General features: G+C 50.7%; 9 protein-coding genes across 9 annotated transcripts; 2 read left to right on the top strand and 7 right to left on the bottom strand.

Annotated features, from left to right (window-relative positions):
- Window positions 1-6,462: 6,462 nt before the first annotated feature.
- PV06_05440 (uncharacterized protein) lies at window positions 6,463-8,266 on the bottom strand (the record flags this gene model as incomplete). The annotated part of the gene is made up of 2 exons (XM_016406445.1): window positions 6,463-7,975; window positions 8,034-8,266. The coding sequence occupies 2 exons, from the start codon at window positions 8,264-8,266 to the stop codon at window positions 6,463-6,465; spliced, it is 1,746 nt and encodes a 581-aa protein (XP_016262049.1).
- A 308-nt stretch (window positions 8,267-8,574) lies between these two features.
- PV06_05439 (uncharacterized protein) lies at window positions 8,575-10,011 on the bottom strand (the record flags this gene model as incomplete). Its single annotated transcript, XM_016406444.1, has 4 exons — window positions 8,575-8,926; window positions 8,988-9,171; window positions 9,280-9,552; window positions 9,603-10,011. The coding sequence occupies 4 exons, from the start codon at window positions 10,009-10,011 to the stop codon at window positions 8,575-8,577; spliced, it is 1,218 nt and encodes a 405-aa protein (XP_016262048.1).
- A 218-nt stretch (window positions 10,012-10,229) lies between these two features.
- PV06_05438 (uncharacterized protein) lies at window positions 10,230-11,328 on the bottom strand (the record flags this gene model as incomplete). The annotated part of the gene is made up of 6 exons (XM_016406443.1): window positions 10,230-10,252; window positions 10,333-10,500; window positions 10,570-10,714; window positions 10,810-10,880; window positions 10,939-11,245; window positions 11,305-11,328. The coding sequence occupies 6 exons, from the start codon at window positions 11,326-11,328 to the stop codon at window positions 10,230-10,232; spliced, it is 738 nt and encodes a 245-aa protein (XP_016262047.1).
- A 661-nt stretch (window positions 11,329-11,989) lies between these two features.
- PV06_05437 (uncharacterized protein) lies at window positions 11,990-13,227 on the bottom strand (the record flags this gene model as incomplete). Its single annotated transcript, XM_016406442.1, has 3 exons — window positions 11,990-12,391; window positions 12,434-12,636; window positions 12,699-13,227. 3 exons carry the CDS (start codon window positions 13,225-13,227, stop codon window positions 12,086-12,088), a joined length of 1,038 nt encoding a protein of 345 aa, XP_016262046.1. The 3' UTR covers window positions 11,990-12,085.
- A 433-nt stretch (window positions 13,228-13,660) lies between these two features.
- PV06_05436 (uncharacterized protein) lies at window positions 13,661-15,529 on the bottom strand (the record flags this gene model as incomplete). The annotated part of the gene is made up of 6 exons (XM_016406441.1): window positions 13,661-13,967; window positions 14,024-14,150; window positions 14,205-14,495; window positions 14,545-15,010; window positions 15,061-15,180; window positions 15,239-15,529. The coding sequence occupies 6 exons, from the start codon at window positions 15,527-15,529 to the stop codon at window positions 13,661-13,663; spliced, it is 1,602 nt and encodes a 533-aa protein (XP_016262045.1).
- A 2,273-nt stretch (window positions 15,530-17,802) lies between these two features.
- Window positions 17,803-18,875, top strand: PV06_05435 (uncharacterized protein; the record flags this gene model as incomplete). The annotated part of the gene is made up of 3 exons (XM_016406440.1): window positions 17,803-17,889; window positions 17,937-18,554; window positions 18,612-18,875. 3 exons carry the CDS (start codon window positions 17,803-17,805, stop codon window positions 18,873-18,875), a joined length of 969 nt encoding a protein of 322 aa, XP_016262044.1.
- Window positions 18,876-19,170: 295 nt separating this feature from the next.
- PV06_05434 (uncharacterized protein) lies at window positions 19,171-19,686 on the top strand (the record flags this gene model as incomplete). Its single annotated transcript, XM_016406439.1, has 1 exon — window positions 19,171-19,686. The coding sequence occupies one exon, from the start codon at window positions 19,171-19,173 to the stop codon at window positions 19,684-19,686; it is 516 nt and encodes a 171-aa protein (XP_016262043.1).
- A 112-nt stretch (window positions 19,687-19,798) lies between these two features.
- On the bottom strand, window positions 19,799-21,573 carry PV06_05433 (uncharacterized protein; the record flags this gene model as incomplete). The annotated part of the gene is made up of 5 exons (XM_016406438.1): window positions 19,799-20,229; window positions 20,280-21,002; window positions 21,053-21,152; window positions 21,203-21,319; window positions 21,370-21,573. The coding sequence occupies 5 exons, from the start codon at window positions 21,571-21,573 to the stop codon at window positions 19,799-19,801; spliced, it is 1,575 nt and encodes a 524-aa protein (XP_016262042.1).
- Window positions 21,574-22,000: 427 nt separating this feature from the next.
- Window positions 22,001-23,367, bottom strand: PV06_05432 (uncharacterized protein; the record flags this gene model as incomplete). Its single annotated transcript, XM_016406437.1, has 2 exons — window positions 22,001-22,846; window positions 22,900-23,367. The coding sequence occupies 2 exons, from the start codon at window positions 23,365-23,367 to the stop codon at window positions 22,001-22,003; spliced, it is 1,314 nt and encodes a 437-aa protein (XP_016262041.1).
- Between the last annotated feature and the right edge of the window lie 32 nt (window positions 23,368-23,399).

Raw genomic sequence — 23,399 nt, 5'->3', positions numbered from 1 at the left:
AGGGATGAATGTGCGTGCCGTTAGCATCACTCCAAGAGCGAGTCCAATGTCTTCCGGTGCACACAGAAGCGGGGCCAATGTGTATGCCATGGCTTCGATAGCTCCCACTGCGAAACAGCTCAAAATGACGAACGCAACCGCCATCGACCTACTACCAGAGTCGGTCGCTGCCAGACCGGCAGTGAAAATGGTTCCCATGACGGCGTAGAATACGGTTTGCCACCTGTGTTTTGGCAGAGGGCGAATCAGAGAACATGCAACCAGGTCGCCCAACAATGCGCCTCCACCTGTAGTCGTCGAAAGCCAACCAATTCCGACGATGCTTGTTGGATACACAACAGCAGATTGCATCGGCCACAGAATCGAAATATTGTAGTAATTTAGTGTTATAAGAGCAGCGCTGATGATGTATCCCATGTACGGGAGGTTCGTGAACAACCGCATGGGAATGAGGGGGTAAGGCTGTTCGTGAAAGACCTCTAGGCCAAAATGAGCATAGAATCGGAAGACAAGCACCGAAGAGACATACCATAGAGCCCGAAAGCAGCGAGGAGGGCGACGCCGCCGACGATGCACCCGATGACCTGTCCGGACTTCCAAGGGTACCTGTGACCTTGATTAGCTTGCAACGTGGTTGGTAGGAGCATGCTCACTGGTTCCCGCCCCATGATATGCCCAACAAGAAGCAAACCAGACCGCTGGAAAGCAGGATCAAACCTCCAATGTCCAGCATCTGGAGTTTGGACACCTGCCTCGTTTCGGCCGCGCGCAGTTGCTGGAAGGTGGGAGGGTGGTAGAAGACAAAAAACAAGACTGTAGCAGTCACACTCATTGCCATAGCAATGTAATAGCACCCTCTCCATCCTGCAGCTGTGTTGGTGTATAGACTTCGGGCAATGACAGGTGAGAAAACGGAGAATGGAAGTGCTGTTAGCCAAACGATGGCGTTCACAATTCCACGATCGCGGTTTGGGACCAGTTCGTCAACCGCCATCGGCCACATCTGTTGCACCCCAGCTGCAAGCCCGATAAATACGCTGGCACCAATGAGTTGGGGGATCGTTTGCGCTTGCTGACGCTGTCAGTATCGTTCCGACAGGAAAATCACTTGCTCTTGCTCACCGAGGCAAAGATTGAACCTATGAAGCCACTTTATCGACGATCAGTATCCGTGTCGTCCACAAATCCGACTGAGACTTACAGGACATTTCCCACGATAAAGTACCACCGTCGTCCGAATAGGTCGGACAATCGGCCACCTACCGCAAAAACAACCGTCGAGCTAGTTGTCCATACGAGCGATATCCACACATAGTTAGGATTTGGCCCTGACGGCTTGTTAAGGCACTGTCGAGAACCACGCACCACAAAGAAAACGTACCAAGATCTTCGTTGATAATTGACAACAAGTTAGTCGGAAACCCAAAAGAAGCATAGGCGCAGGCACTATTAATGCAGATCGCTGCGAAAGTTCCGATGAAAGTCCAAGATTTGTAGTATCCCTCTGGGATCTCGTTTCGGTGCACTGCAGTCACCCCAGAAATGTTGATTTTTTCATGGCCTGGGAGGCTGCCTGCTTCGATTTGCGCTACATCTCCATGCTCTGCAACAGCATCGGTCTTGCTCTCAGTAGATGCCATCTTGGGAGCTGATACTTCTACGCACACAGTCACCAAAGATGCGCAGAGAGGTGATACTTTATCCCCAGTCAACCCCGGAGTGGATTGCGGGCAAACTTCCCCCAGATAGACGGGGGTGGGATATGCAGTCCCCTCATTGGTCCCTTCGGCTCGTGATCCGCGGCTGTGCGCGGCTGTACAGCCTGCAAGAGCTAGACCTATTTCGATCCCTGAGGCGATAACCGGGACCGAGATTACCATTCCGTCTCCTGAAGTGCATAGTCGAAGCTTGCCTGGCACGGAAACAGCCACGCCTAAAGCAAGCGTCCACCGGGCAGGCATTGTGACATAGCGCTCCCTGTTTTCCTGTAGCCGTGGTTCACGCTGATCGTTGTAGAAAGGCGGTGGTGAAGCAGGCGGTCGTGGGGACTCTGCGGCCGGAATGCCGCAAGGGCACAGCGTTCGGCTCGCCGTGGCTTGAGGCCTGATAGAAGTGGCCGCCAGCCTTGTGCCCAGCCGTTCATGATTGGCCCACTCCAGAATGTCGCTTCACAACATTGACTGTCGCGACGATGTTTTACCTCGAATCCCTCCCAAACAGAGAATTTGTTCATCGGCGTTCTGTTTACCATTGGCCAGCATGAAGGACGGGAATATATATAGATCATATATTCCAGACATCAAGGTACCCAAGGATTTGTCAATTCATCAGTATCTCACTGCGTTCAATCCCGACGATGCGCCTGCTCAAAAAGTCATCTGGGAGGATCTTGAGTCGCCCAAGAAGACGATGACCTACGGCGGACTGCGAGAAGCTGCGTCACTTGCGGCAGGCGGATTAGCCAGTAAATACGGGTTGAAGGAGGGTGATTCGGTGGCAATCATAGGCTCGAATTCTGTGGACTGGGCTTTGGCAGCACATGCTTCAATCTGGTTGGGCGCAATAGCTGTGTATGTACGCATCAACACACCCATCGGCTGTGCCATGAGCTCGAGGTTGGAGCATACTGACCCATTCCAGGGGCGTCAATCACCTCGCAACGTCCTATGAGCTCAAGCATTACCTTGAGTTGGCCGATCCATCAATTGCCATCGTCGAAGCAAGCAGCCGGACCAAGGTGCAACAAGTGCTCAGTTCTATTTTCCCGGACAGAAACATTCCGATTTTGATTTTGGGAGGGAATGATGCCCATATCGCAGTATAGCCCTTCTCGAGCAAACATTCAACGTCGCAATGCTGATCATGCAAAATAGTTTCCTGACTGCGTCATGGTTCAAGAGCAGCCTATCCCGCCGCTCAATCTCAATGGTCGCAACAGCCACGACGTCCCAGCCTGCGTTTTATTTAGCTCAGGAACGACCGGGAAGCCCAAAGCAGTCCATCTTAGCCACTACAACGTCCTCGCCAACCTACTGACGTATCGTGCCGGTGCGCCACACTTCAACAATGTCAGCATGGTCGAGGTGTTCTTTCCACCGTGTAAGTAAGCCCTTGAGGGCGAAAGAGCTGACCCACTAGTCTAACAGCAATATCTGTCTAGTTGCACACATGCTAGGTCTTATGACTGCAGTACTCGGCGCGGCGTTCTTTGGAAACTATGTGTTGATTATGAAGCAGTACGAGTTCCGCAAATGGATTCGATCGTGTGCAGAAAAGCGTGCAACTTTGATGAAGATCGTCCCCTCAATCGCCATGAGCATTGCGAAAGATCCAGAAGTGCCAAAGTTAGACCTGACCAGCCTGCAATATATTGTCTGCACCGGAGCACCACTTCATTATGAGATAGTCAACATCTTGGTAGAGCTCATGAATGGCGTCCACATAGTACAGGGTTATGGGTATGTTGTCCCTGATATAAAACACCCACAAAGTGTTCCTGACGTTGCTAACAAACATGTTAGAATGAGCGAAGGCACTGTTTCGAGGTTGCACCCGGTCCAGGCGACTCTCAAAGCTGGGAGCGTGGGAACTTTGTTCCCCAGCGTGTGAGTTTGCACTGGCCCTGAGTCCCCTTGCGTTGGCTAACCAAGTGGTTCAAGTTCATTACGACTTGTGGATGACAATATGAAGGACGTGTCTGTAGGCACACCTGGCGAAGCCTTGATAAAAGCGCCAACGGTGTTCATGTATAGTCAGGCCGCTCCATCGACCATACTGTTTGGACTAATTTCGTTGACCAGGCACTACCGGAAGAACGAAGAGGCCACCAAGAATGCATTCCACGATGGCTGGCTGAGGACTGGAGACTCGCTGATAATTGACAGAGATGGCCATCTGTGGTTCCAGGACCGAAAAAAAGACATGATCAAGTACAAAGGGTTAGTGGGAGTCGCGATTTTTGAAATATCTGCTGACCCAGGGGCTGTAGTCTCCAAATAGCTCCGTCTGAGCTCGAAGACATTCTTACTTCGTACTCTGACGTTGTTGAAGCTGCGGTCACTGCTACCTGGGACGCTACACAGGAGACGGAGATACCTGTTGGTTACGTGGTTCTGAGTCCGAGCATAGAAGAAGAACAGCAGCACAAGGTTCTGGAGAATATTGTGAAGGACTTCAACACCAAGGTGTCGTCGTACAAGAAGCTCCGAGGTGGCTTATACTCCGTCAAGTCTCTACCGAAGAATGCCACCGGGAAGATCATGCGTTCCCTTCTTCCCGCTCGTACTGCATCTACGCCGCGCGGTGTCTTTGTCGGCCTTTCGCCAAAATTGTGAGCCAAGAAAAATTTGTAGCGGAAGTAGACAAATAGAAAATGTGCGGTTAAATGTGTATCAAAGTCAAGGAAAATTGAGGATTTGCTTACTCAACGTCGGTCAAAGTCTCAAATCATGTCGAGCTCTTATCTCTAATAGCATAGGAAAGGCCCTTAACATACAATAGTATCCTAGTAACGGCTTTCGAAGTCGTTGATAAAGACACTGGGACAGTGAATCATATCCCCTAGAGGCAAGATATGTAGACAAAGAGGTAAATGATCAGATTCTGTTGAAATGTACCATGATATCTTATAAATTGCTTGTCATGTCTCTGATGGAAGCAGAATGAATTACGAGACTCAGGATATCCGCTGCATTTGGCTTTCCGAGATCAGTATGCAGCCAGTACGGAATGCATAGACCATGGTTGCGGAAAGACACAGGATGATTCTATTCATTTATAACAGAGCTATCACATTTGGTGTACTTGCCACTCCGCCCTTGACATTCAGCGGAGCCGATGCGAGGAGAAAACTCCATTTCTTGAGTCGAGCGCACGCATCAGCCAATTTGTCCAAGTGCCATAGTTCCCCTATCGGTACCCCTGCATGCGGAATAAGCCAGTGGTGCAAAAGCTCTGCCCCGATCGGTGGGTTGCCTAGCTGTTATCAGTAATAGCTTCACTCAGGCATGAACGAAAGGACGGCTCTCCGATGAGGCACAGAAGCGTTCAAGGAACGTACACTCGAAGCCAAACGAATCAGCAGCAACTGCGGCAAATCTGCTATCCCAGATCCAACGCTGCATCTCTTCTCCTTGCTTGGCACCCGCGAGCTGGAGACCTGCAAGCTGTTTATCCCTCTCAGCCTCTGCCGTTGCCTCGTACCACTCAAGGAAGCCGACTCTGAGGACGAGGACGTCCCCGTGACGGAACTCGACTCCTTGATGGGCTGCTATGGACTTCATGTCCTCGACGGAGATTTCTGAGCAGCTGTCAATACAAAGTCAGGGATTGTATAAGGAGGGTGCAGCTACCTTGTCGCGTGACCGCTGAGGGTACTTCCTTGCCGGTCTCCCTTAGCCATCGTGGCCAATCCAGCAACACCCCCCGTCCCACAATCCCAGACTCACACCAGTCTCAGAGCCCATAAAGATTAGCAATCATTGTACTCATCCTCCAAGTGATGACTGGAATCTTACAATGAACGCTGTGGGCACCCTCCTCTGTACAAACGGTGTCGCTGTGCTTAAGGCCATTATAATAAGCTCCACTTCTTTGATCGCCTTGATGCATGAAGCCGTCCCATTGTGACCCAGCTTGTGTGTTGAATGACACTTCATCATCGTGCACTAGTTGGCCATTCTTCGGCTGGAATTTGATGAGCGTGTGTTTTAAACCGTTTCGTCCGAAGGCTGGCGTGCCGATCTTATGGAAGGGCCAATCAAGCTGGAAGCTCTCCCCGTACTTGACCTCTTGAGCGGCCAACAGACGCCTCTCTGGGGTGAGATGGTTGAGGGCTGTGGATGCCATAATCTTGGGTCAGTTGATCTTGTCGCCAGTCGAAAATCATATACTTTGGAGGAGTCTCACCTCCTAAGTGATCCCTTTGGCCATTGATATCCCAGATCCCTATCGCTGATCGCTTATCCACATCCGGATGAAAAGGGAGAGAATCATAGCTCGGGTATTGGCGCTCCATATTCTCATTTGAGGCCCTTGCTCAACACATTCGTCGGGGACACTCCAGGAAACCAAAACTTGTCTGATATTTGGTGTTGCAAAAGTGTCACAAGGAGCCTAAGTCCGAATGTTTTGAGCATGACAATGGTCCCCAACTGCTTATTATCCTGTCGTTTCTCTTCTGTTGGCAACCCCGTCAACCGGGGGCCGAGGATCCGAAGCCGCCTCAACCGGATTCGGGAACCTCACAACAACCGCCAGTCTGTCATGCTGTGGAGGTACTCGATCCTAATCAGAGATGGGCTGCAGGCAAGGCTGGCCAATGTTTCCTTCTCCCGGCTTGTGAGCGCTCTCGATATGCGCGAAGGATCTACAGTGACACGGTGAAAAGACATCATCAAGGCCTTATGGATATCTATTTATGCTGGTGAAGTTGATCTAGGAAATGTTGTCTTCAACCATGTATCAAGCACGATCGCCATTCTCAATAACTTTCCGCGCGAGATGACCTTTGCTCATCTCAAAAGAAGCAAAACCCGAGTCTGCCTCTGCATTGCAGTAATTGAGATATTGCGCAAGTCCTCCGAAATACAACAGCACTCTGTGTTTCTGGCCAGGAACATTGGCGCCCACATACCATGATCCCACCTTTCCCGCTGCCTCTGGGATCAAAGTCTTGCTCACTGCATCATTCATGACCTTCTCCCACCGATCGACGGCTTCCTTTTTAGGCTCAACCTTCGTCATACCATGCTTCTTCATGAACTCGAATGTTTTGCCCAGGAACTCGATACTCACATCCACAGTCATCGGTGCGTTCACGGCCGGTGCTTGTGCACCTGCACAGAGGAAGAAGTTGGGGAAGTCCTGGACGCCGATGCCGAGATACGTTGTCAAGCGGTCGTCCCAATCCTTGTGTAGCACGTGGCCTCGACTCTTGATGTCCATCTTCATAAGAGCCCCGACAGCCACGTCGAATCCGAGCCCGAAAACTATGATATCGACCTCATACTCAGTGTCTCCGACCTTCAGACCATTTGGAGTGATTTCACTGATTGGTTGCTTGCTGATGTCGACCAAATGGACGTTGTCCCGATTGAAGGACTCAAAATAGTGATGACCGACTGGGGGTCGCTTGACCGTGAAAGGGTAGTGAGGACACAGCAAGTCGGCTGTTTTCTTGTCTTTGACGATGGTTCGAATCTTATGTCGGATGAACTCGCAGGCAACCTCGTTGGCCTCTGGGTCCGTCGTCATGTCGTCAAACGTTTCGAAGATGAATCTGAAGCCTCCAGACTCCCAGCCAGCTTCCAGTATCATTTGCTGCTCCTCCTTTGAGTAGTCTTTGGTTTTCCTTCCGTATGTTGGGATTGCAAACCCCATCGAGTGCTTTCGGGCCAGGGCCCACATGTCTTCATAGTTCCGCTTGATCTCGTTCATCGCCTCCTCGTGCAGTGGCCAGTTCCTGCCTGGAAGCACGTAGTTGGGCGTTCTTTGGAACACGTGAAGCGACTTCGCGCCGTGGGCGATGATAGGAACAATCTGGACCCCTGTCGCACCGGTGCCAATGACGGCTACACGTTTGCCCACAAAGTCTACCGGCTCGTATCCCCAGCTCGAGGTCATGAGCCACTGCCCTTTGAACGTCTCAAGGCCGGGAAACGGTGGTTTTAGGCTCGAGGACAAGGATCCGGTCGCCGCAATGATGTAGGTGGCGGTATGCCGCTCCCCCTTGTCGGTAGTCACCGTCCACATGTTTCTGTCGTCGTCGTACTGGGCTTCCGTAACTTCGGTGTTGAATTGAATGTGCCTGCGCATGTCGAAGCGATCGACCACATGGTTAAAGTAGCGTTTCATTTCAACCTGACTGGGGTATCGCTCTGGCCAGACCCAGTCGTCGTTCAGTTCTTTGGAGATGTTCAAGATGTACACCCAGCTCTCGGTATCCGTGCGGGCGCCCGGGTAGCTGTTCCAGTGCCTGTGACGACCGGTCAGTTCACAATTACCCAGCCCGGCTGTCTCAGATTTGCCCGTACCATGCTCCACCGACCCCAGAGGCCCTCTCGAACACCTTGAACGTAAAGCCTTGCTTCCTGGCTTCGTGAATAGCCCGGATGCCACCAAAACCCGTGCCGATGATCACAACATCGGTGTCGACGTCTGGGCGGTGGGTTATGTCTGGCGCCGGGACTGCTGGAATGTTGTTGTTTGTGCTGCTTACTTGCACAGACGGCGGCACGAAGTTGTTCGGGGGGCCAGCGTCACCCATGTTGGTTGACTCGGAAATTGTGGGGGACAAGGTTGCACTTCAGGGGATCTATCATGGTGGAATTCAATATCTTTTGAACGTTGCTTGTTTATATCGTCCCCTGTGTATGCTAAACCGAGGATTGGCCCGCAAACCGGCGGGAACGGTGGGCTCAGGTGACTCGCCCGAGGCCCGCGGGGATAGGGAGATCAGTGGACTGACACACTGGCCGAAACTACAGTTTAGGACACTGAATTTGGGCCTGGCCTCGCCTGTCAGCGGGCCGGAGTTCTGCTTTCTACAGTCCTACGCCAACCGCTGGGCAGGGTTTATTGTATCTGAGAGAAAAAGTCTTCCAAATCTTTTTTGAGCACCTCTGGCTGCTCTAATCCGGCGAAATGACCACCTTTGTCATGATGCCGGAAGAAAGTGACATGGAGCTGCCCTACAAACCAACTCTGAGGGAACGGGGCTGGTTCTTTTGGAAACCAGCTGATACCAAATGGCGTTGTCTTGTTCCCTCCCTGTGTTCCAAATGAGTTGTTCGAACCAGAGAACAAGTCCCTGTATGGGTAAAGTGATCTGGGGAGTGTGTCCGTCAGCCAGTAGAGAGTGGCCGTTTCCAGAATCGTAATCAGAGGTGGTGTAGTATCCGTCCAGTCCTGGTACTTCTCCCCGATCCTGTCATTCCATTAGGATTGAAACATAGCCCACGGTCTGCACCTTGTGGAGGGTTTCTTACCAGGCCAGTAGCGCGAGCGGATTCGTTGCAAGAACGAGGCCTATTGTTGCTGGCTTGGTAGACTGTTCTATGGCGTAGCCCGTCCCGCTCCTCGAGAACTCTGCCACTCTTTGCAATCCCTCGACCTCCTGCTGAGTGTAAGTTTCGTCTGCGTCGTCAGGTTTGGATGATATCCCGTTGGTCACTATGATCCAAGATTTAGAAAAGACCACTATTTTACGCCTGGCGGGACTCACAATGTACTGCTGTTCAGAGTTAGTACGGGCTACTCTGGACATCGGTTGATAGCTACCTTTCACCGCCGATGAGGAGTTTGCTAATCTCAAGGCGACTTGGCTTCCAACATCGCCTGCGTGTATGAGATAGCTTGTACCCAGCTTCAGGCCGTCCATTAAGGAGTGGATAATCTTCGAAACGTCGTCGAGGCTAAAGTCTGTCGTGACCGCTGGTCCGGAAGAGAATGCATAACCTGGAAGAGAAGGAATGATGATATGATACGGAAGGTTCTCCTCACTATATTGGCGCTTGAACAGGTCGGCGATTGGCAGAAACTCGAGGAAGCTTCCTGTCAGCAGGGTCAGTAGCCGCAGTCGATCCGCCGGGGTCGATCTCTACCTGGCCAGCCATGCAAGAGCAGCAAAGGGCGGGCATTCTGGTTCTTGGAGAAAAGACCGACAAAATGCACATCATAATCATGGTTTTCATAAGCAAGGGAAGCCTTGAAGTTTGGGTATTTGTTGATGTATTCTTCTGATTTTCGCCAGTCATATTCCGCCCAGGCTGCTTTAGCCTGGACAAGGAAACTGCGGGAAATTCCAAACTTTTCATCTCCAAGATCGTTCTCGTACGTTACAGGAGCAATTTTTGCGCTGCGGACCAACAAGTGTAGCTCTTCCAGAGCTTCTGGTGACATAGACGCCTTGAAGCGCGAAACCGGTACGGTTGTGCCGTGGGGCAGGACGCCATATTGCATATCAGCCTGGGTCTTGAAATGCTCCTTACATCCATCTACTATCGACGACATTTTGTACGTGGGGTTTAACAGCACGAAATAGAAACAACAGCGCCAGTGAGTCGGCTTATTGATAAGTATATTCTAAACATTTATGGCTGAGCAATCCCCCTGCACAATCCCGGCAGGATGGAAAATGCGGCCGAAGGAACCTCGGAAAGGAGGCGGCCGGCTATTGGCTGTTACCCCACGCTTCGAGCAAAGTCCGATTCCTCGATAAGGCCCAATGCCTAAGCAGTCCACCCTCCGTCAACTACATTGCGCGCAAATGTGTCAGCAAACGGCACATCTTGATGGGATTTCAGCGAGTTTGCACAAGCGAGAGATACCAACCTGGATAGGCGCAGCCTGTAATGAAACTTGCCTCTTCGCCCAACAAGAAGGCAACTACGCGAGCCACCTCATCAGGATCAGCTCCGCGTTTCAAAGCCTGCTTTTCCCACGGCTTAAAGTTTGGATCCTTGTCTGCAATCTTGGTTGTCATGGTCGTCATGATAGTGCCTGTACATCCATGACTCATTAGACTCGTTCTCTGGTCTTAAAGAATGAGGAGCAGCGTGTTGGTCATACCCGGGCATATCGCATTCACCCTGATGCTTCGCTCTCCGGCTTCTCGAGCCACGGACTTCGTCAAACCAACCACAGCCCATTTACTTGCGTTGTAGACGCTGAAATTCGGGGTGCCAATAAGACCGCCGACGCTTGCAAAGTTCACCTGGAGATGTGGCCCGTAGTGTTAGTTGCCTACCACGCAAGAGGTACAGGAAAGTATATCGGCACGGTGCCATACACTAGTCAGGTTACACGCACAATAGAGCCGCCGTCATTCATATGCTTCAATTGGGCCCTCATGCAATTGAAGATGCCTTTCGCATTGATGCCTGCGTTCGAATCAGCTCAAACTATCCCGGGCTAAGATCGGTCACCGCAGCCTCTTACCCATTGTTGTGTCCCAATTTTCGTCGCTTTCTTCAGTAATGGGAGCAGGATGGCGGCAGACTCCAGCTATGTTGGCCGCGCCGTCCAGCTTACCCAATTTTGTCGCCGCTTCCTGTATCCACTCTTCGACCTGCTTCGAGTTGGTGACATCAACAACGGTTGCAATGTGCTTTCCCGGACCCAGAGAGGCCAATGCTGCCTCCAGCTTAGCCTGGCTGATATCGCCGAGAGCAAGTGTAGCACCGCGTTTGGCAAGCATACGTGCACTGGCAAGGCCGATGCCGTCGGCTGCGCCAGTTATCGCAATCTGTGAAGTTGTCAGTGCAGTTTCTGATGTTGGGCATCGTGTCCGAGACCAATACATACTATTTTACCTTCCAGGGAACCCATGGTGTCGACGGTGCACAGGTGTTCCAACGCACGAATGAGTTATTGTCGTGGGATGTTTCTCATTTGGTAGCAAGATCCTGACTGGGGTTTATCTCAGTCCGTTGAGACAATATACCGCCGCCTCATTCGGCTTTCCGAGTAGACCGACCATACTCGGAAGCTGCCCAACGTGATGAATTACTCGTGTTTTGGCTCATCGGTTCGAGCTGAAATCGAGCCGAAGTCCGCCGATGGACCGATGGAGCAAATCAAGGCTCGGTGGAGTACCGATAGCCTACAATAGTTGTTCCATTTATATTTTCGCGTACCAGGTCCCCAGTTTGCACTGCAGGTTTGTGCTGGCACTGATCTCTCAGGATCTAAGTTGCGCTGACAACATCCAAGAAGGGTTCCCGCCTAGAGAAAGAAATGATACAGAACTCCTGGCACGGATGTCCGGCACAGCAACCTTTGAATCGGAACTCCAAAATTGGAACTCTTTCGCCGTGCTAGGTTGACAACAGTGCCTTTATTGAGGATGGTAAGTCGTCTAGTTTGTAGGGCCATTCACCGAGTGCATGGCCACGCTCAAGACATGGGTATTGCCGAGTTGGCAAGAACATAAATTGAGTCTATGGAACAGTTCTTATGGCGACATATTCTAGGATCTGATGTAATATATCTTAGAGATAGGTAAATGCTTGTCACAAGGCGGTGGGCATGACCAAGTTTCCCTTCTCCCAATTTCAAACTGAAATTGCCCTCTTCGAGAAAACATTCACGCAGAAGAATCCTGCGCTTCCATTTCAAGGAAATAGCGACATACATCTACGAGAGTCTCCCGAAATGGGCGGTAGCTCACTCCTAATACCTCTTTTGACAAAGCGTTGTCTGTACGAAACATTTCTGGCCCCAAAGTATGGTTCCCCGGATTGCCCAGTGGAATGTTCCTGTCGCGGTCAGGGAATGCTTCTCTCATAATATCAGAAATCTCTTGATTGAGATTTTCTCCCGCAGTCACAAGGTAGCGTCTGTTGCCGACGCTCGGGGCAAAGCATGCCTGGTAATGCGCAGTAGCAAGATCCTAGACAGTCAGTCAGGACTAAAGAATCATGATTCAACTCACTCGAACATCAACGGATGATTGAACATAGTCTTCGGGAACTGGCAGTTCTTTCGAGGAGGCGAAGAAATTCTCGTACAAATGATTGTTAGATGAATTCAAGTCTTTGATTGAATCGATGCTGTGCCGCAGAGGGCCGTACACCGCTGTCGGACACAGGACGACGAGTTCGAACGGGGGCTTTTCGTTCTGAACGAACTCCCATGCTGCCATGAAATGGAGTAAGCCAAACTCAAGTTTTCAAGCTGCAAGTGGAAGCGTCTCTTACCTGCTTTTTCGGCGATTGTCTTGCCCGCCCAGTAAGCCACTTCTCCATGACTGAATTTTGCTTGTTCCATCGTAATTGGGTTCCAGCTGTCAGACGAATAGACAATGCCACCATTTTGTATGTCGAGTACATTACCAATCGACGAGAAGCTTCCTGTAATTACCACACGCTTGACAGTCGGCGCATGGCGTGACACTGATCGCAGAATCTCAAGCGTTCCTTGCAGCATAGGCCCGAGAGATTTGGAGAACTCAGTGGGAGCCAAAGGCGCCGCAGTGTGGACGACTGCGTCAAGAGGTTGGCATTCCTGCATGCACTTGTCAAAGCAGCCTTCAACTGTTATGTCGGGGACAATTGAAAAGTCCAACCTTGTCTTTTCGAATGCAGAGAAGTCCTTGCGAAGTCTAGCTGCCTTCTCAGGGCCACGAACTATCGCCTGCACAAATGCACCGTTTTTCAGGAGGACGTCGAGGACGTGGGCTCCGATAAATCCATTTGCACCCGTGAGCAGTACTCGAGGGCAATTCATGTTGTTGGAGATCGATCTGTGAGGCTAATGTGGTATGGTGTACGTGGAATTAGTGCAATATGTAGTTTGCAGCAGATCCCAGCGTGCAGTAGCGGAGCTTTGGCTGGTGACTGGAATATCCTTAGCCACGGGCAGATGTGCACTGCGAATGGGAAGTTGGCACCCGATAGAATCCAGCTTCCCGCAAAAAATGCTCCGAGTGAACCGCGGCTGGATCGTAGGAGAAACCTCTTCTAAGATTGAATACAGACGATGCATATATTTCCACTTGCCAGGAGTAGCCTGCTCTTGGTATCGAGCTCGGATACTGTCACCAGTACCGTCTGTATGGCTAGGACGCGAAACGACGGCACAGCAGTAAATACGTCCTGCACAACGAATACACTAATGCCATCCCCTGAGATCGAAAGGGATACCTGCCACGCGTGCTGTCTTACACAAGTGTAGCTGGCCTTGTATCTCCTCGTTGGCTACCATCGTTCTCCACTTCTGCATGCACGCCTTGATGTTTCTCTTCCGCCAAATGATCAGAGGTGTATATGACTGTGTCTTCCAGCGCACTCAAATCCCCGACAGCTGCAAGCTCACGCTGATAAACAGCTACATCTTCAGCATCACCAAAGAGTTGAGCAACTTCTTCTAGTGGCATTCCTCTGGTGTTGGGATAGAAGAACCACATGACAACAGCCATGACGCAAGAAATGACAATGAACACGATATAGTATCTCCAGTGGATGTTGCTATACGATCTGTCAGCAAGCCCTTTAGAATCGTTGGCGGAAGGAAGCTGTCTTACTCGAAGGCAGTGGGAGCAATTTGGAGCCAGAGGATGCATGAGACGCAAAAGTTCGCAAAAGCAAAACTCATGCCTTTCGCTCTAAGATGGTTTGGCCAAATTTCACTGAAAAAGGCGTATTGGATCCCTAATCGTTGTCCATAAGCAACAGATCGGGGGTCGCGTGCAGTTCAAAGCTCACCTTCAAGAAATGCCGCAATGAAGAAGTTGAAGATAAAAAGCATCCCAACAGCAGCTTTCAAACCTGAGGTGTTGTTCGTGGGAAGATACTCTGCTATAAGTGCGGTGAAGACGGCGAGACATAGACCAGCGCCGCCTACGCCCGCAGCAGCAAACTTGTTTCGGGCAATACGGTCGATGTAGAAGGGTACAAATAGGTTGATCCCAAAAGTCATGGTGGACCAACCGGCTGGATAAAGGAGCTGCTCTACAGGGCTGAAATTGAGGCTCTTGTAGATAATTGGGCCGTAGTCTGTCCCGGTGTAAGTGATGAGAATCCGAATTCATGCGGTGCAACTCACTATTTATGACCAAGACTCCAGTGCTGCTAATACTCCAGGTCATGCCGGCTGTGAGTAGGCAACGCTTCCTGTTGGAGGGCTTCCTAATCAAGTCCAGCCAGGAAGCGCTCATCTGACGGTCAAGTTCAATTTGCTTTGAGATTTGAAGAATCTCGGCGGCCACGAATAGACTGTGTTCTTCTTTAGGCTTCTGATGGACTCTTAGTAGAATCTTCTTGGCTTCCTCAGTGCGGCCTTTCATCATGAGAAAACGTGGACTCTCAGGCAACCAGTAGAGGCCGCCAAGGAGGAACAGGGGGAATATGGATTGAAAGGCCAAGGGGACTCTCCATGCGACGGGCTCGGTCCAGAAGTAGAATCCCAAGCCAATCCAACCCTGAACTGCATATCCTAGACAGTAGCCCAGGGCGTGGATTTCTACCACTGCTCCACGGTACTTGGGAGGCGCAATCTCAGCAGCCCATGTCTGTGGAGTGTAAGTCAAGCTTCTTAAACATGACCTTGTCGTTGACTTACAGGTACGCCGATGATGAGTGGAAACGCTCCAAAGCCAGCGATGAAGCGAAAGACGATGAATTCTGCAATATGAACGCTACCAGCCAAGAAGGCTCCCGATATAGTAACGATTATGAGAGCCTACATGTTGGTGTCAGCAGGCTAGCTCAAAAAGGCCGACTGATTCTTTGTAGCATACCACAGCGATGGCCATCTTTCGTCCCAATCTGTCAGCCACAAGGGGATAGCAAAGTACACCAAAGAACCCCCCTGCAAAGTAGAGGCCGTTCATGGTCCCAATCAAGCCTGCACCCTGGCTTGTAGTGAGGACAGGAAAGTAGGCGTAGAAGGAAGGCTGACCCAGGGTCGTCCCAATGATGGCGCTGGCGTAACCATAGGCGAGGGAACCAACTGCCATATAAAGCAGAATGCCCATCATATAGAGGGTGAACGGCTGGCGATTAAGCGCCGCAACGTCGGTGGCAGTCATGTTGGAGACTGGTAGGGTTGAACAGCTCAAAGGAAGTTGAGACAGCAAAGATCCTGAGTGTAACGAGCTGGCTGGCTTTGGAAATGGGACTTCGGTGTCGGTATGGAATCCCAGCTATATTTTATACTGCTGACCCGGGACACAGCGCTGGAGTCGAGTGGATGAGATCTGTGGGGTACATATCTGGGGAGACGCACGTTTTCGCGATCTAGAGCCAAGAGGAGCTACCCCAAGCCAGTGTTCTCGGTAGACTAACCTCCTTCAAGGCGTGCCGGGGCTGTTACGACTGAGACCCGTTCCGCGGCAAGAATGCCACCTTCATTACTCGGTTACTCTCCTGCAGCGCGGATGAGTCGCATCAGCTTGTGGAGCGTGTTCGGTGGATATCCCGTGACAAGCATACAAAGGTTCAGCAAATTTGAGCACCATCGACGACGTCGGTCCGCAAGCGCCCTGTCTCTTTTGGAAGTATTGATTTCAAGGGATACAGCTCAGAGCAGGTCTTTGCATCGGTTGTTACCCATTGAGGGGCATCACAACGTCAAAGGAAGCACTCCAGTGACTATGACGGCCTTCAACTGGGAGTATGTGGCCGCGCACCCCTTCCGGTTCTCATTCATCATGCTTGAGTTTGGGCTGCACAGCATTTCGCTCAGCATTAGAAGACTCCTGACCTTCTGGAGGACCAAGCCGACAAACTTCGTTACCGCGTGGAAGTCGCTTTTATTGCGCATTTTCATGCACCGAGACTACCGCTACGTATACACGGCTTCGAAAGCTGAAATTAAGGCCGCGAGACGAGTTGACGCTCCCGGTGTGGAAGCCTATGTCGTCTCACAGTATCCAACTCGCTCACTCGCGAGTTTCGATGCAGTAATTCTGTACTGCCATGGCGGTGGCTATGTTATTGGGGAGCCTCTACAATGCTATAGTAGCTTTGTACGCTGGACCAAGAAGGCTTCACAGAAGGGTCTAAATCTGGCTGTGTTTAGCATCAGATATCGTAAGGTTATTTGTGTTACACTTGAAGTTGAGCCTGAGCTGAAATTTCCAACAGCGCTGACTGGAGACAAACCCTTCCCAGCCCAAAGAGACACAGCTCTAGGGGCTTATGACTATCTCATCAAGCAAGAGGATGTGTCGCCAAAGAATATCATCATTTCCGGTGATTCTGCAGGTGGTAAGGCGCTCTATGCCTCATGCAATAATTGCAAACCATGGGTCGACTGACGAACTTAGGTCATCTTGCCGCCTCGATCATATACTATATGAAAGATCATCCAGAGATTCCACGCCCGGCTGGCACGATACTGATCTCTCCCTGGATGGATCCGTCAATGAGAAACACTATTACAAGCCCTTTCACTTACGTTGATTTTGTCTACGGCGATGGGACGAGCAGAGCAGCCCAGCTGCAGGCCAAACAGCTGGCCGGTAATAGGCCCATTACCTCGCCTGAGATCTCGATGGCGTTGGCCAAAGATCTAAAAGGGCTTCCGCCGCATATGTGCATCTACGGCGACGTTGAAGTCCTGGAGGAACATTCTAGAGCTTGGATCGAGAACTGCAAGCTCAATGGAATCGATGTAGAGGTTTATGCTGGGAAAGGTGCCATTCATACTTTTCCAATGGGGGGCCTGACAGCCGACAGATTTCATGAGAGAGAGTCAGATGATCGTCTGATTAGTTACATCAAGAGGCAGGTTTTGGGCGGAACATAGCATAGCTTTGGAATCCGAGAAATTGGACAATATTGATTTGATACAACATGTCAACACTGCGTTGCTGTTGTAGTACAGCTGGAACTGGGCGGCGGGACTGTTGGTTTTTGGAGTTAGAATTCTTGCAGGATACATTTGAGCTGGTGGCTTATACAACCATAGAGAGCGCACGAGACAGGAGACAAGCTTAATGCTTCCTGCTAGCAGGGAGCGTTTACCTACCCTGAGACACATACCATAGAGCAGTGTGATACAAGAGCCTACTCCACTTGCCACAGCTCTACCCAGGACAGCGTATACCGAAGACATGGAAAATTTGATCTTATGTTTTGTGATTGATGGTAGATTGTGATTTGCGGACCTTCAAGGCTGTTGACCCAACCAGAATTGTGAAAGCGAGTCCAGATGACAGCGGCGTGCTCTTCCGGCGAAAAAAACCCCTCGGGAAATTGCCGGCTTTGATTCCGTCGGCTACGACATTATAAAACGTAGAATTTGGCGTGATTCTACCACCATCAAGCCCACTTCATCGGCATTTCAGCGACATCTATCATGACTAAGAGCAAGGCATTCGTGGTTGGTGGCGGGGGTGAGACCGGACGTGCAATAGTTGAGGCTCTGTTACAGGATGCACACTTTGTATGACTACGAAGTCTCCTGCGTCCAGTATTGCTGACCAAATGAAGGAAGTGACATGCTCAGTCCGATCACCAGCTGCTGCCCATTCAGCTCTGCGAACCTTTCGACAACAACACGGGCTCAAAATCGTCACTGCAAACCCCTTGAACGATTCTGTGGAATACCTTGCGTCTTTGCTGCAAGGTTTCGATGTAGTCATTGTGGCTGTGAATGCCTTTTCACTCTCTGTGCAGATTCCACTTATTGATGCTTCAGTCAAAGCTGGAGTCAAACGTTTTGTTCCCACAAACTGGGGAACACCATGTCCACGAGGTGGCATTATGGATATGCGTGATGAGAAAGAAGAGATCCATGACCACATTTTCCGCCACCGTCTCGGCTTCACGATCATCGATGTTGGCACATGGTATCAGGTCAGTTTCCCCCGGGTGCCTAGCGGCCGTCTAGACTACGCTGCATTTGACCCCTCGAATGAGATCTATGGCGATGGCGAGACGCCCAACATGTTGATCGATGAGAGAGACGTTGGGCGAATCACCGCGCAGATTATCAAAGATCCGCGAACTCTGAATAAGAGGGTATACTGTTATGGGCAGATTCTGAGCCAGAAAGAGGTTGGCACAATTATTCGCCAAAAGACGGGTGAAGAATTAGATCTGGAGTCGGTGAGTGAAATTGCACCTATCCCATGGTATTTGCGGTAGATTGATGGTGATCTATAGGTCTCGGCTGCCGACATCTACGATAGAATCGCAACCGCACGAAAGGCTTATGCTGCAGAGCCGCAAGACTGGATGAAACAGGTCCAATTATGTCAGGCTTTGTATCTGCCCAGCAAGTATCTACGTGGTGACAACACGCCGGAGTGCTCCGAGTATCTGGGCTATATCAGTGCTCATGATTTATATCCGGATTTTCAGTACAAAGCATTCGAGGACTTCGTGGATGAGCTTCTCCAAGGATCTGTCAAGAAGCCATACACATAAGGACGGTCGCCTGTCGTGGCGACCTGATCCAAGTGTTTTTGTAAACTGAGGCGTCGTTGTTTCCATGACCCTCGGGACCCTCGGGATGTTGGTTTAGCAGCCTTACTCGGCAAGTCTTTGAGGATGATATAGCAACCACCCCTTCAGACCGATGTAGCCGAGACTTCCGATCCACTCTGTATGTACATATAATCTACTACAGTGAAAAAGGGGAGCAAATATTCCGGACTTAGAGCGCTAGCACCCGGTAATCCAACTGCTTGTTACGCCAGTGCACTCACATCGAACATCTGAGATGGAATCGCCCAACAACACGAGCGGAAAAGGGCCCCAAAACGTCCAGCGAATTGACCACGTCGCATACGTTTTCTACAAGGAAAATATCCCGTCGGTGATTGAAACTTTGAGCAATGCATTCGGGATTACCGACTGGGATGGACCCGCCGAAATGGAAGCCTTTGGCATTCTCCAAGCCCAGTCGGTAAGCGCAGGAATCGAAGTCCTGGCGCCCCTTGATCCTTCCGACGGTTCGCAGTTTTCTCAACACCTGCGAGAAAAGGGAGAAGGATTTTTTGCACTCATTTTCGGGGTTGCAGACCTGCGCAGATCTGCTGAAGCGGCGACGAAGAAGGGCATCCAGTTCAAAAGGGGGCCGGACGGGGAGTGGCTGTTAATTGATAGTATGAAGAACAAGCATGGAGGGCCTGCGCATGCTTCGTGGGCCAACAAGTTGCACCGCTACCATGAGTACTGGCTTGAGCCATTGTTTGGGCAGAATTTTTTTCTATCGCAAATCGAGCTGAAGGAATAGGATGCGAAATGATTTGAAACTTGCCATAGCTCACCCTTTCGCCTCACTCAGTGCGGAGAATTGAAAATCAAGATTATGACCCTGAGGGCATTTGTCGATATGCGGCAGACATCTATAACAAAGAATCGTTGGCGCCCGCCGTTCTCTTGAACATGATCTTTTGCTCTGCCGGCACCCAAGCACCTTGACCCATCCGCATTTCAGGAACGCGTCCGCCTTCAGGATACTTCCAGTCGTAGCCGATCAGTAAGTACACGAGAGCAATTTTGAGCTCGTTGCTAGCAAAGAATCTGCCAGGGCATGAGTTTCGACCATGACCGAAGCCAAGATGTTGCGCAGACGTCGATACAAATTGCCATTTGCTGTTGGCAACCGTATCAATCTCTCTCAGCTTCATGAATCGATCCGGGATGAACTTGTCCGCGTCTGGGTAGATCTCTGGGGAACGGTGGACAAGGGTGTCGAGGAATGTGTCCGACCCTGCAGGCAGAGTCAGGCCATTGGAGAGCGTGACCGGTGCCAGCACCTTTCGTTCCATCATAACTGTGCATGGTTAAATGAAGTCACAAGTAGAGACTGAAGGAGTAACATACTAGCACTGACAGGATGTAAGCGTTGACTCTCTTTCAAGACCGAGTCCAAAAGCTTCATCTGCCCAAAAGTGGTTTTAGTCCAGGTATGAGTGCTAAGAACTTCAACAATCTCGTCTCTCAGCCTATCGATCAGTCCTGGACAGTCAACAATGTCAAGGAGAACGTAGGTCAGGTTCTCAGTAGTGGTGTGGATGGCGGCAAAGGCAAGGAAAAGCTGTGCATCCGCCACAGGGACAGTCGTATTCTTACGACTTGCTATTTCCTCGAGCCAGCCAAGCATATCGGAGACTTTCACTTTTGTATCGGACCTGTTGCGGCGTTCCTGCTCTTGTTGCTTGATGACGGGTGAGATAATGTCTCGGATCGTCTTTCGAAGCTGTCTGACCCTTTGGCACTCAGGAATGAACCAGTGCACGAATGGACGAAGCCAAGGTTTCCATGTACGCAGAATACGATGAGCCATGAATGAGTCCATCGTATAGGATATCGTGGCGTCGAGGTACTCGTCATTGTTGGAGACCCCGGCACCGAAGAAAATGCGACTGGAAAGCCGTGCAATAAGACGAGCATTGATGTCTTTTAGACTCATTTCCTTCCACTCTGTCAATGGAGTTAGGTCAAGGCTCTTCCGTTCTGGGCGCAACGAGGATTTACCTTGGTCTTTACCCAGGATGATGTCCACGGACTGTCGAGCTTCGTCACGAAGCTCTGGAGTAATAGCGTCTGTTCATGATTAGCTTTGAAAATCGGTTGGCATTGCCAGCGTTCCTAACCCAGGGATCTGGTGAGCTTGAGTCTGACAACATCTCTCATAACACCTTGATGGACAGCGAGGCCGAAGGGTTCGAACCCTGACAAGGTATTAAAAGTGCCCTAAGTCAATAGTCAGACTAGTAAAGTGGCAAGACATCATGCTGCATCACCTCTATCGCAGATTCACCAAAACTCATGTTCTCATTGTCGCGTATCTCATCTGCAAATGAGTTCGGGAGTACGATACGCCGGCCATCGCCTGTATACACCTGGAATGGTCCATTGAACTGCGAGCACATAGTCAGAGGTGAAGTCCTCGGCCCGCGAGCTTGTGTACCTTCTCAGAGCCCTTTTTCAACAGTCCATTACAATCGGCCATAAACTGCATGCGGCAGACATCAGGATCGCCAACCTCCTTGTCGTCGAGCGAGGCGAAAGGAAGGTCGGGGTAGATCACCGTCCGCTTGCGTCTCGTGTACCACAGCGCTCCCAACGAGCAGCAAACACCGGCAATAAGTATGAGTCGAACAAGTGCTTCCATTTTGGTATGATAAGAGCTGATGCTCAAAGGCAGGGAAGAAGCGATCGTTTCATTTGCTTTCCCAACTGCCTTCACGATCACATAGTTGTATGGTAATTACATTCGAGGTTTCCGCGGCAGTCTGGAAGCCTCCTTGGCGTAGCCACAAGACTGCCTCGGGACACACAGTTCCTCATCCCAGACTTTGTCAAAACTCAATGTGGGGCTTTTAGATCCTCTGGAACTTAGACCGGCAGAGCTGACGAAGAACTGCCTTTACACCCTACAGTATAGCAATTCGCGTATTCTGGATTGTGGTTATTTGCGGAGGAGCCGAGGGTTTTGAATCGGACTCTGTGGACATGGCAGACCCACACACCCCGAGGAGAATTGATTTCAGTGTATCATCGCTATCAATGACAATCTTTGGGTTCAAATTGTGAACTGGTTACAGCGTGGCTTCTATGCCCTGCCTCCAAACCTTTAGGATCCCATCGCCTTCCCACAGGCATTGCAGATCCCGAACAACGTCGCCGCGTACCAGTACGAGATCTGCTCTCTTGCCTGCTTCAACAACTCCGCGGTCATCAAATCCGAATCTCCTCGCAGGCACTGATGTTGTTGATCGTAAAACTTCAAGAGTACTCATGGCACATAGGCGGTGATACATGGCGAGCTCCATCCATAAACTTGGCCCCAAAGCGGTGCCATTGAGTCCGGGCATAGAGTCAGTCCCCGCAAGAATGTCGATACCCTGTGCTCTCAGCACCCTGACAGATTCAACTGCGTACTCGAACTTGACGCCATGATCGCTCCAGGATACGGATTTTCGCATCAATTCCAGAGTTTTTGGATCCACCAGTCTCTTCCGCTCTGCGGCCTTTGCAAACTCGTCTCTGAAATCCTGTGCCTCGCCTGTCAATGTTGACAGTGCAGTGAGTGTTGGAATAAGGAAGGCGTTCGTCTCCTTGTACTTCTGAACAATCTGTGTCGTGGGATATTGATCTACGAATGTGTGTGTCAGGCCGTCGACTCCAGCATCGAGAACGAGTTCGGAAGACTCGACACTGTTCGCATGTGCAAGCACGAGTAGTCCCTCCGCATGAGCAGCTGCAGTAACGGCGCGTTGCAATGTGATCGTTGGTATGGGAACACATCCCGTGGGGACAGCGAAGCACTTGCAATCCTCCTGGAATAGCTTAATGTAATCTGCTCCGTTCTCTTTGCTGTTTTTCACGTACTCGCTTGCCGTGTCCTCTGTGACACTTGGCCAGGAATTGATGGTAGCTTTTAACTGCGATTTTATTTAGCCTCGAGCCTCGAGCCTCAACCCATGACTCAACACACCTCATCCGAAGGGTTCTCGCCCAAGAGGAGTGACTTTGGATACCCATGACTGACAGTAGCTGCGTACAAGGCGCTCTTGAGATCAGGCATGCTGACCTTTCCCCCCATTTGAAGGGCCTGCTCTCGCTCATTAGCTACTCTTAACCGCCATCGCTTGACAGCGACTGGGTCGGAGTGCATGTCGCAGACAGTTGTGATTCCACATCTGAGTGCAGCTTGTGATATACCACTCTCCTCTCCACCGTCCAATACTCCTGGTGCATCACAGTGGATGTGCGAATCAATGAAGCCGGGCAGTAACGTGCACCCTTTGCCGTCAATCACCGATGCATCTGGAGTGGCTTGTAGTTTCGTCCCGACAGTGACAGATCTTATGATGCCAGATTCGGCCTCAAACGCGATGGTGGCGTCCTGGTGGGTCGTATTTCCGTCAAAGAGAAGCACGGAGTGTACAATAGTTGTGCCCATGCTAAGTGCCTTTATCGTCGGTGATGGCTCAG

Source organism: Exophiala oligosperma, assembly GCF_000835515.1.
Source record: "Exophiala oligosperma strain CBS 72588 unplaced genomic scaffold supercont1.5, whole genome shotgun sequence".
In the NCBI taxonomy this organism is placed as follows: domain Eukaryota; kingdom Fungi; phylum Ascomycota; class Eurotiomycetes; order Chaetothyriales; family Herpotrichiellaceae; genus Exophiala; species Exophiala oligosperma.
The sequence above is the reverse complement of the archived record's forward strand: the minus strand, read 5'-3'. Positions and strand labels throughout refer to the sequence as shown.